The sequence below is a fragment of the Petaurus breviceps genome, unplaced genomic scaffold, assembly GCF_028583685.1.
Source record: "Petaurus breviceps papuanus isolate PSGF00001 unplaced genomic scaffold, PetGlider_PUasm1.0 90897, whole genome shotgun sequence".
Classification (NCBI taxonomy): domain Eukaryota; kingdom Metazoa; phylum Chordata; class Mammalia; order Diprotodontia; family Petauridae; genus Petaurus; species Petaurus breviceps.
The window spans coordinates 15608312-15620692 of record NW_027187374.1 but is presented as its reverse complement, the minus strand read 5'-3'; the positions used below and the strand labels follow the sequence as shown (position 1 = coordinate 15620692).

Sequence of the window (12381 nt, the reverse complement as noted above, 5' to 3'; positions counted from 1 at the left end):
AAAGCCCAGTTGTCGATGTATCTGATGATAAAAGGAAAGTGCAATACTGTAACGATCAATATTGTATAGGAGTACGGAATGTAAGATCTATGAAACAAGGCAAGCTGGGTATAGTAAAAAAGTAGATTAAAAGATTTACACATCAACATCATGCCTGTCAGGGGATTTAAATGGGTAGGGATGAGTGAACTTGATTCTGGTGATCATTACATATAATACTGTGGGAAAGAATTTCTTTGAAAAAACAAAAATGACAAAAACGATTATGTCTGAATCTAAGGCAAACATTCAACATCACAGTAGTATAAGTCTATGCTCCAACCACTAATGCCAAATAGGCCAAAGTTAATCAGTTCTATGAAGACTGACATCTTCTAGAAATTACATTTTTAAAATAGTCCCATTCATCATAAGAATTGCAATGCTAAAACAGGAAATCAAAAGATAATAGAATAACAGACAAATTTGGCCCTGGAGTACAAAATGAAGCAGGGAAGAGACTGATATTGTGTCAAGATAACTCACTGGTCATAGCAAACACTCTTTTTCAATAACCCAAAAGAAAACTGTACACATGGACATCACCAAATAGTCAATATTGAAATCAAGACTGATTTGCGGCCAAAGGTGGAGAAGCTCTATAGGGTCAGTTAAAACAAGATCTGGAGCTGATTGTGGCTCAAATGATAAATTTATTATTGTAAAGTTCACACTTAAATTGAAGAAAAAAGGGAAAATGATCAGACTATATAGGTATAACCTGAATAGTAACGCTTATAATATGAAGTAGAAGTGATGAAGAGATTAAATGACAGTGATGAAAAGATTTAAGGAATTAGATCTGGGAGATAGAGTGCCTGAAGGACTATGGACAGAAGCTCAAAACACTGTATGGGAGGCAACAACAAAAGACATTCTAAGGAAAAAGAAGAGCAAAGAAAGCAAAATGGATGTCTGATGAGGCTTTACAAATGGCTAGGAAAAAAAGGAAAATAAAAGGTAAAGGAAACAGGGAAAGGCATACCCAACTGAATTTAGAATTCCAGAGGACAGCAAGGAGAGATACATAATATTACCAATAACCACAATGGTTGGCTTACTGATCTAGAGCCACACATCCTTGAGAATGAAATCAAGTAGGCCTTGGGAAACACTGCTAACAAGAAGGTTGGTAGATGGGGCAGCAAGGTGGTACAGTGAATAGAGCACCTGCCCTGCAGTCAGGAGGACCTGAGTTCAAACATGTCCTCAGACACTTAATACAAAACTAGCCATGTGACCTTGGGCAAGTCACTTAAACACAACTGCCCTGCCTTCCCCTCAAAAAAAAAAAAAAAAAAAAGGTTGGTAGAGGTGACAAAATTCCAGGTTTTTAAAAAAAATTCCAGGTATTTAAAATCCTCAAAGATAAAATGCTGTAAAAGTGTTGCAGTCAATATACCAGCAAATCTGGAAAACTCAACAGTGGCTACTACTGGATTGGAAAACATAAGTTTATGTCCCAATCCTAAGGGAAGAGTAATGCCAAAGAATGTTCTAATTATCAAACAACCACACTCATTTCACACACCAACAAAGTTTTGCTTGAAATTCTACAAGTGAGGCTTCAGTAATATGTGAAATGAGAATTACCAGGAAAGCAGGCTGATTTTCTAAGAGACAAAGGAACTAGAGACCAAATTGCCAACATTCAATTGGATTATGGAGGAAGCAATGAGTTCTAGAAAAACTTCTACTTCTGCTTCACTGACTACAATAAAGTCTTCGATTCTGTGGATCACAACAAAATGTAGCAAGTATCATCTTACTTGTCTCCTGAGGGACCTGCATGCAAGCCAAGAAGCAACAATTAAACCAATCAGTTGTTTGGTTTACAATTGGGAAAGGGGTATGACAAGACAATATATTTTCACTTATTTATTTAACTTATATGCAGAGTTTATCATGTGAAATACCAGGCTGGATGAGTCAAAAGCTGGAAGAAAAGTTGGCAGTAGAAATATCAACAATCTCAGATATGCAGATGACAGCACACTAATGGGAGAAAGTGAAGAAGAATTAAGAAGCCTCTTGATGAGGGTGAAAGAGAAGAGTACAAAAACTGGCTTGAAGTTTAACATTAAAAAAAAACAACTAAATTCTTGGCAAATGCTCCCAGCCCCTTCTTGGCAAAGAGAGAAGAAATGGAAGCAATACCAGCAACTATAGCTGTAAAATTAAAAGACACTTGCTCCTTTGGAAAGAAAGCTATGGTAAATCTGGACAGCATGCTAAAAAACAAAGACTTCACCTTGCCAACAAAGGCATACATAGTCCAAGCTATGGTTTTTCCAGAAGTAATGTATGGTTGTAAGAGTTGGACTACAAGAAAACCTGAATCATGCAGAATCAACACTTTAGAACTGTGGTTCTGGAGAAGACTTTTAAGAGTCCCTTGGACAGCAAGGAGATCAAATCAGTCAAAACTTAAAAAAATTAATTCAGACTACTCACTGGAAGGACAAATACTGAAGCTGAAGCTTGAATACTGTGGTCACATGAGAAGATGTGACTCACTGGAAAAGATCCTGATGCTGGGAAAAAATTGAAAGCAAAAGGAGAAGGGGACAAAGAAAGATGAAATGGATAGCAATAAACATGAGCTCGGACAGACAGGAGATAGTGGAGGATATTGTTCATGGGATCACAAAGAGTCTAACACGACTGAATGAATAAATAATAATATCAAACTGTTTATTTCTAAATAATATATATTATGAACATGGACTAATAAATAATATATATTATGAATATATCATCATAAAGTATACTTTTGTGTTTTCACCTGCATATACTTACTGTATATCTTCAACAGGCAAATTCAGAGGATATTCTGCATTTTTCTTCACTTTCATTTCATTCCAATAATCATTAAGCTTTTCTCCCAGTGCTGCTATGGTAAGCCTAACAAAACAACAAGAAACTTTCTAAAAATGTACATTAATATAAAACTCAGATTACACTAAGAAAAAGCATTAATTCAAGAACGTATTATTAGCAGAGACCAAAGAATTTTGAAAATCTCACATATTAATACTGTTGCTACATTCTATCAGAACTTTTTTTTAAAGAAAAGATTTGTGTTGGCCTTTTCTTTGAACTACCGATTTATTTAAACTATATGCTTTGAACTATTGATTGACCTAGTCATTTGTGCAGAACCATGAGGAAGTTGCAAGAATACTTATCAGTTGCCTGGAAGTACAAATTAATCAGGTATTAAAAGAAGCAGACATCAACAAACAGATTCAATACTACTTCAGCAGTGGAACTAAAGTTCCCTTCACTCTGGCCTTTCCTCTATAACTTTTAAAAGCTCAGATGATAGTAGAAAGAGAACACTTGGTTTAGAGAAATTACTTGCTAGCATCTGACTGAACATCAGTAAGAAAACACTAAAAACTCTTTTCTGAGTAACATCTCACTTCTGCGTCTCCTCCACCAAAAAAAATAACTGCACTATTATTCTCTTCAGCTTTATAACAAACTGAGATTTTCCCATGGTCTAGTATATCTACTGAGAATTATATTCTAAATTATATTACAGTCCCTCAGGGGAATGCTACAGGAAATCAGAAATGGGTATAGCCCCACTAATGCAGTAAAGGGATGTACAATTTGATATTATTCTAAAACTCAGATAAGGGGTAAGAGAAAAGGAGGGGGCGGTCAGGTAGCACAGTGAGTAAGAGCACCGGCCCCAGAATTGGGAGACGTGGGATCGGTTCCAGGCTCAGATACTTAACACCCACACAAAATAACTGGCCGTGTAACCTTGAGCAAGTTACTTAACCCCAACTGCTTTAAAAAAAAAAAGAGAGATAAGGAGCAGGCTTATGATTTTATTGGTAGAAGAAATTCCTTCTACCATAGGTAGACACCATCTCTGTAACTTAAGAGTCTTGTAAAGTTATCTAACAACCTGAGAGTTAAAGACTTGGCTAGGGTCACACCACCACTGTATGTCAGAGGCAAACCTTAAAACAAGGCAAGAGGGTTTTCCTGACTTCTAGACCAGTTTTCTATCTACTACACTATAGTGCCTCTCAAATTTCAGATAGAACTTCTAATGAACAAAGCAAAAGCTAATTTAAAACAATTACATATTGATAACTGACAAGTTAATATTAGACATTGTATCTTACAACATTTTATATCAGTACTTAAATATGACTGCCTTAATAAAAACTTCTAGATTAAAATTCAGGTGATATTTTGAAATTAAGTCAAATTTACAAGTTGGGATATTCAAGGGTATGTTCAAATAAATGTTTCGTTATATATTACTAAAGCTTGTTTCTATTTTTAAAAGTTAATCATATTTTATCCAATGGAATAAATTCAAAGACAAGCCTATGAAATAATGCACTTTGGATTTCAACTGATGTTCAAAGAATCATAGAATGCGGTTAAAAAAGCAGAGTCCACATATTAAAATTCAATATTTTTAACTGAGGCAAGTATATAAAATATTAGGGAAAGTCCCTTAGAGGTTTAAGAATGTCTAACTTACCAATAGTCCACTGCAGTAATGTCAAATTCTAAAAATTCAACAGAGACTTAAAACCCTATCTAAATAATAAAAATGAGATTTGGATTTGTGGAACACTAAGTAATATCCAAGAAAGCAACCAGCAAAATAAATCCATGGCACAAGTAAGGAGGAAAATTTGGCTGTATCTGCTGACAAAGATATCTCCATCCTGTTTTATTCAAAATCCATGTCCAAACCCCTGAAAAGTCCCTGAACTTGTTTTTGTACCTCCATACCATTTTCTCTTGTCCAGCATGAGCAGGTAACCACCTCATAACCACTTAGTCAGTGGAGATGCCCCAAGCTATGACCCCTCCTTCCCCCCAAGATCAAGGTCATTTTTGGCCCTCAAGAGCAAGGTCCATCAGCCAATGATATTCTGTATTTTACCATGCCTCTTTTGCATATTTGGTATCAAACTCTATAAAAACAAGGTCCCAGAAGGAGGCATCTCAGATTACGAGGAAGACTGGGGGCCCACTTCACTGGAGAGGAGCATGGTCTGTTTAATAAAGTGTCATTAGCTTAGAGCTCTGCCTCAGTCTCTTTTGTCGTAGTTTGGACAATTTTAATCTCCACAAATTTACTGTTTTACCCATTTAGAAATGATAAGTCTACCTGGACAGAAAAATTCATGACAAAAAGGAGGTATAGGTCCCAAATGAGGAAAGTAAAGGATAACAACATAACTGCTAAATGCAAGGCTATTTCCTGCATCCAGAATATGTATGTTTATCTCCCCTCCAGGTTATTTCCTCCATCTTACTCTGGCAGGTTGGGCTCCTAAAGGATAGCTATCCTCCCTGCCCCATTCAAGGTACTTACTCTGGTTCCAACAGTCCTAAAATTGTAGCACATGAACCCCTGTGACACATCTAAGTTGTCTCTCATCAAAGAACGAAATTAGCTCAAAGCAGCAGCATTTACTATCAGTAATAGTGATAAGAGCAGTAGCAACAAAGTATCACCCCAGAAGATCATTGGGAGAAGTGGGAAGATTTATTGGGCCTTACCATGGACTTCATGGAGAATATCCCAGACCTAAAATTAAAAATTTCCAATACAGGATACAAAAGACTGAGCTAAAACATAGCTTTAAGAAACTTTTTTCTAAGATATAGCTTAGATGTTCATGAAGAGAATGTAGTGAGCTTTGATGTACCTGTACTCATTGGTGTAGTCAAAATCTTGTTTATTGTGAGTGGGTTTCAGGAAGTTACACTCTATAATTCCAACTACGCCAACACCCATGTTGTTTGCCTAAAAAAGAAAATAAGGCAAAACATAAAATAAAGCTTTGGTGAAGTAATGATTTTATCTACAAAATGCCAAAATATAAGAGGGAAGAGGAGCTTTTTAAAACCAGAGTGGTAGACTGAAAACAACACTGGCCTCAAAGTCAGAAGGCCTATATTCAAGTCCATGCTCTGTTATTAGCTAAATATCTTACTTGGGCAAGTAATTAACCTTTCTGGTTCTCAGTCTTCACTTATAAAATAAAGGAGATTAAACTAAAGTTACAATTTTAAAATTCCAAGTTAAACTTAATGTTATATTTAACTTATTAAAAAATCAATAGCAACAAAGAATGTTCCAACATGGCCCCAAAAAAGGGCAAGGTACAACAGAAAATGGTACTGTAGTACAAAGAATACTAGGACTTCGAATCACAGGACCTACATTCAAAGCCTAACTACCATTTACTCTGCTTTGGCCAGGTCAATTAATTACTCATGGCCTTCATTTCTTCACATTTAAAATGAGGTTAGATGGGGTGGCTAGGTGGCACAGTGAATAGAGCACCGGCCCTGGAGTTAGAAGGACCTGAGTTCAAATCCAGTCTCAGACACTTGACATACTTACTAGCCATGTGACCTTGGGCAAGTCACTTAACCCCAATTGCCCTGCATTCCTCCCTCCATAAAGCAAAAACAAAAAAAAACCTAAACAAACAAGGGGTGGCCAGGTGGCTCAGTAAGTAAAAGCACCAGTGTTGGGATGACCTGGATCAAATCTGGGCTCGGATACTCAGCACAACACCCAGAAATAACTGGCCGTGTAACCTTGAGCAAGTTCCTTAACCCCGATTGCTTTAAAAAAAATAAAATGAGGTTAGACTAGATCAGGGGTTCTCAAGACTGTTTGTACCACAGACCTGTTTGGTAGTCTGATAAAGCTTATAGAGTCCCTCTCAGAATGTTTTCAAATGCATAAAATGTGTAAGATTACAAAGAAAACCAATTATATTGAAAGATAGTTAATCAAAATATTTTCTAACAACAACTTTATAGACACCAAGTTAAGAACCCTGGACAACATGATCTCTAAAGTCCCTTTCCAGCCCTAAATTTATGACCTTATGAGCCTAAAACCCTTGTTCGAGGTACATACAGTATAAAAATGTATATATATATATATATATATATATATATGTGTGTGTGTGTGTGTGTGTGTGTATGTATATATGCGTGTGTGTATATATCTACATATATATGTAATTAAATATATAAAGTCCTCCTATTTCTAGGAATACACAACCTTTCAAATGTTTTCCAGTATGTTTTACATGATTGCACATATATAACCTAAATCAAATTGCTTGCCATCTTAGGGAGAAAATTTGGAATCCAAAATTTATTTTTTAAATGAATGTAAAAATTTCTTTAAATGTAACTGGAAGGGGCGGCTAGGTGGTACAGTGAATAGAGCACAGGCCCTGGAGTTATATGGACCTGAGTTCAAATCTGGCCTCAGGCACTTAACACAAAAACTAGCCATGTGACCTTGGGCAAGTCACTTAACCCCAAATGCCCTACACTGCCCCCTCCAAAAAGCAAAAAAAAAATTAAAAACAATTGTAACTGGAAAAAATACTATTTAAGAGGAAAAAAAAGTTTTCCAAAGTGGAATAGATTCTTCCAATACTGGATTATGGAAGCACATTAATGCTTATTAATTATGGAAGCACAATCCCCATCCCTGCTTCCTACAAAATAGTAAATGATATCAGGGCAATAATTTAATCCAAAGTCCTTGGTCATACCTGAGTAAGAAACTTATCAGTCTTTTTAACTCTTGATTCCAAAACAATTCTCTGAATTAAAGCTCTGGGAGGAACTGATTTCCCTAATAATAGAATTAGGGCAGTGATTGGTTAAGGGAAAGAGGCCTTTGACTGATGCAATATACTCTTCCCCTGACCCCTAACTCTCCCACCCTTGACAAGATTAAGGCAGGCAAAGAGAAGGAAAAAGTCTTAGATTTCTTCTAATAGAAGTATGACCAGCTAGAAAGGTGAAACATTATAGAAGGTACTCAAAAAGGGAGCCCTCCAGGGATCTTAAACCTGGGGTCCATGAATAATGAAAGGAGCACATTAATAGATTCCATAGATGCATAGCTAACTTTATCTTTTTTAAATATTCCAACACAATTGTCTTTTATAATTCTATGCATTTTATTTTAAGCGTTTAAAAACATTCTGGAAGGGTGTCCATAAGCTTTACCAGACTACCAAAGGGGTCCAGGTCACACAAAAAAGTTAAAAACCCATGGGGTGGCTAGGTGGCACAGTGAATAGAGCAGCGGCCCTGGAGTTAGAAGGACCTGAGTTCAAATCCAGCCTCAGACACTTGACATATTTACTAGCCATGTGACCTTGGGCAAGTCACTTAACCCCAATTGCCCTGCATTCCCCCCTCCATAAAGCAAAAAAAAAAACAAAAACAAAAACAAACAAAACAAACAAAAAAGTTAAAAAACTCTATTCTGGAGTGTGCCAAAAGTTAAGTGACTACTGAACTGTTAGATGAAGCAAATTTTCAAACTTAAACTCTGAACCCTTTGTTCAATCTTGGCTAGGCCTAGGAATGCTATAAATTATAATTCCAACATAGCTTGGAGGAAAGGAGGTTTTCAGGGGCATAAAGTAACTTTTTATTACCTGGACCTCTAAGTTGAAATGTTTTAAATCAGTTTAATCTAAAATTAATTTAAAATTGTCAGATTTGTACCTAAAATAAAGAGTACAGCATTTCCCCCCCACAGAATGTATCTTCACTCATGGAAATTTAGCAAAGATTCTTGTTCTTCACTTTCCATTCTAGATCTCGCTATCACCACCAAATCTTCCTCTCTGGTTCACTCCATTCAGATATATCACCCTATCCAGATCCAAGTCCCTGTTATCTATAGGCTCCTAGGTTAATCATTCTCATCAGGTCTCCTCAGCTTCTATAACCTGAACCTTCATTGCACATTCATAAGGGTGCTCATACTCTTAGTATCTATCATCCATACACAGTGGCAGCAGCGGCGGCGGTAGTGGTGGTGGTTCTTATTGCTACTGAGTTATTTCAGTATGGCTAACTCTTTGTGACCCCATTTTGGGGTTTTCTTGGCAAAGATACCGTAGTGGTTTGCAGTTTCCTTCTCCAGTCCATTTTACAGGTGAGGAAACCAAGGCAAGACAAATGGGTTGACAAATGGGTTAAGTGACTTGCCAGAGATCACAGAGCTATAAGTGTCTGAGGCTTGATTTGAACTCAGGAAGATGAGTTTTCTTGATTCTAAGCAGAGTGCTCTATCCACTATGCCACTTGGCTGCCAATCCTAAGATTTAACCTTCACAGTCTGTAACTAATATTCCCTTAAGGTGATCATAACCTCCATCTTTCCAGCTGTCCCTATAATTCACTTGTTACTAAACTTTTTTCTCCATCCTTGCCATAACATCCATTTACTCCTTCTTCCAGCTTTCCAAGGCTATAACCCAACTCTGGCCTTGTCCCATATCTTGACCCCTTAGTTAAACAGCTTTATGCCATCCTTGACCCTTGAATTCCCTACCCCATTGTACTATTCCTTCTTGTTCCTTTCCAAATCCAAACCTTGGTAATTTCCACAATCCACCTTCTCCACTCATGTTTGAGTCATATAATCATGCTGTTATCTAATATCAACTTGACCCTCACTGCCATATGCTGATCCCCTTAACTTCTCTGATCAAGTTTCACACTCCATCCACACAACTGTCCCAAACCTCTTTTATAGTTAAGCAATCTAGAGTATCCTTTACCTCTTCCACCTTAGATAGCCTGACCCCATACATCACTGAAAAAACATAAGTCTCAAACTACTCCCTATGCCAATTCTACATCTCAACATCATCCCCATCATGTTCTCTTTTTCTTTAGTCCAAAAAGATGTCCAAAACCTTTCTTGTCACTGCTAACCCCTTTACTTGTGCCTTTGATGATTCTTTTGCCTCAATTCCTCTGGGAGTTTAGCCTTGAATCATCTCTTTTCTCTCCATAATACTCAATCATTCCTTATTCAACAGCTCCTTCCCTGTCACCTAAAAATATACCTAATCTAGATCTCCCCATCCTTATAAACCTCTCACTTGATCTAATCAGTCGGGTCTCTTTACAACCTGTCCCCAGTCTTCTTTTCCAGGATGACTCAAAAGTCTTAGTTTAAACTATAATTGCTTAAACCATACTATTTTTTCTTTTACTCTGAAGGCTTCTGACTGAAATTTATTACCTTGCAGGAAAAAAACAATAGCATTTTCATTCCTTTATATCATAATTTTGAATGAAGCTACTACAGCTTAAAACTGCACTAAGACTTTTGGGACATCCCATATATTACTTGCCTTTCTGGAATGCCATGATTAGTCAAAGTCTTTCCTGATACCAACTACTAGTGTCTTTCCCCTCAAAATTATCATGTATTTAATTTGTACATGCCAGAGCAGGAACTGTTTTACTTCTGCCTTTCTATCCTTAGCACTCGGCACATAGTGCTTTAAAAAATGATTATTGATTAAATGCAGTAATAATTTTTACACGTGACCCATTTAATAATACTACAGGATAACTCTGGGGTTTTTTTTTCACAATCAAATATTTACCTTTAATTGACAACCAACTCTTTCATAAGCTTTGATGAGCCGATTTTTATGATACATCATTATCCCATAATGATCTTTGTTTCTGCAGTTAAATCCAAAGGTAATTCTTACCGTTTTAGCCTTAAAAAATTAAGGAAAATTCTGACTAATAGCAAATGCCTTAAAAATTCCTATACACAGGTTCTCCAAACTTGCTCCCTTGCAAAACAAACCAATACAATAAAAAATCAGCAAAAACCTTTCCTTATTATGTCATGACTGAATTGACCAGATAACAACAATACTGCAAAATGGTCAATTTCAAAGTAACTTTGAGTGGGTCATCAACAGGAATCTAGGGACTAGTCTCCATACCCTCCCTATCCTCCCCCATTACTCAGAATTACTTTAGGATAAAGGCTGCTAAAGTCAGTTGAAAACCAGAGAATATTAAGATAAGGTCTATTTCAAATACTATTCTTATATACAAAGAAAGCTTGTGCTTGAATCAGAATTAAAATCCAATCATTACCTTTTCACAAATATTAGAATTTTAATTTCTTAGGTTGTCATTTTCCATAAAACCATCTCAGAACCATCATTCTTTTTATAAAAATAATTCATTATTTAATTTTCCTGTTACTTGAAATGTTTTACAAGATATAATCTTAGCTTATCTTTATACAATATAATATAAAGAATAACCAAAGGATACAGCTAAAAATTTGGGTCTGTAAACATCACGTTCGATGTAAGCAAGACTTTTGGAGACCAATTGTGTCTTCACTTTCTGTCCTCGTAAAATGATCTGCATTCTTGGTTTTAAATATAATATACTGCAATAAGCCTGAAAAATAACAGTGATTTCCATTTTTAGACAAATAGTAAACTCCTATTTACATACCATTATTGATGAATTTAAAAACAAACAAATCCTTGATGCTCTCAGGAAGATTAGATCATCTTCAATAACACAAATATATCAAATACATTAATTTATAACTCATTTGATCTGCTTTTAGTGAGAAATAATCTTAATTCTTTAACTTAGAAATGAATGGGATTACTGTAGTAAGCTTTTAAGTAAAAAAATTTCAACTTCAGAAGGAGAAAATGTGGAAGTAGTAAAATAGTTTTTTAAAAAGCATTTTTCTTTAAATCATTTTATGGTTTTCACCATTCATTTTATGTTTTTAAAACTTAAAATACACTTGAAAAGTTTATTTTCAAATTCTGATTAGTATTGTAAAATGTTATGTTTTCAAATCTAAGCAAAAGGTTTACTGACAAACTAGACATGTTTTCAAATCACTGATATTGATTAGCTGTCAAATACTTTATACAAAATGAAGCATATTCAAATCACCAATAATTCTTAACATATATAAAATTATATGAAAATAGTTTAGGGGCGGCTAGGTGGTGCAGTGAATAGAGCACCAGCCCTGGAGTCAGGAGGACCTGAGTTCAAATCCAGCCTCAGACACTGAACATTTGCTAGCTGTGTGACCTTGGGCAAGTCACTTAACCCCAAACTGTCCTGCCTTCTCCTCTTCAAAAAGAAAAAAAAAAGAAAATATTTTAAATGATGATTTAATTAACAAATTGACAGATAAAATCTACTTTTAAACCTTCAGATCCACAAATGTAACAAGTCTAATGATCTTATCTCAAATTAAAGAATGAAGTAAATGTACTTTAAAGCATCTATACACTTTCATTCACTGAAACATTCCAATGGGGGGGGGGGGGGGGGGTAGACCATGACATTCATAGGTTAATGTCAGCTAGGGATGGGTTTTTGTTTTGGAAAGTATGAGGGGATGGTTAGTGGACTAAATTGATAAACCCCTACCAGAAGCAATAGCAAAGGTGATTTGATCATGGTTCCAGAAAAGGATTTTTTTTTTTT

General features: G+C 35.8%; 1 protein-coding gene across 6 annotated transcripts in view; it reads right to left on the bottom strand.

Annotated features, from left to right (window-relative positions):
* Positions 1-12381, bottom strand: part of MORC3 (MORC family CW-type zinc finger 3) — a 69224-nt gene that overhangs the window by 24397 nt on the left and 32446 nt on the right. For 5 of the 6 annotated variants that reach the window (XM_069075078.1, XM_069075082.1, XM_069075079.1 and 2 more), the window contains 4 exons: positions 11185-11316; positions 10491-10610; positions 5736-5833; positions 2839-2943 (listed from right to left, as the gene is read on the bottom strand). In XM_069075078.1, coding sequence (XP_068931179.1) covers positions 2839-2943; positions 5736-5833; positions 10491-10610; positions 11185-11316 — 455 coding nt within the window. The remainder of the gene's footprint in view (positions 1-2838; positions 2944-5735; positions 5834-10490; positions 10611-11184; positions 11317-12381) is intronic. The other variant, XM_069075080.1, reaches the window with a different exon arrangement.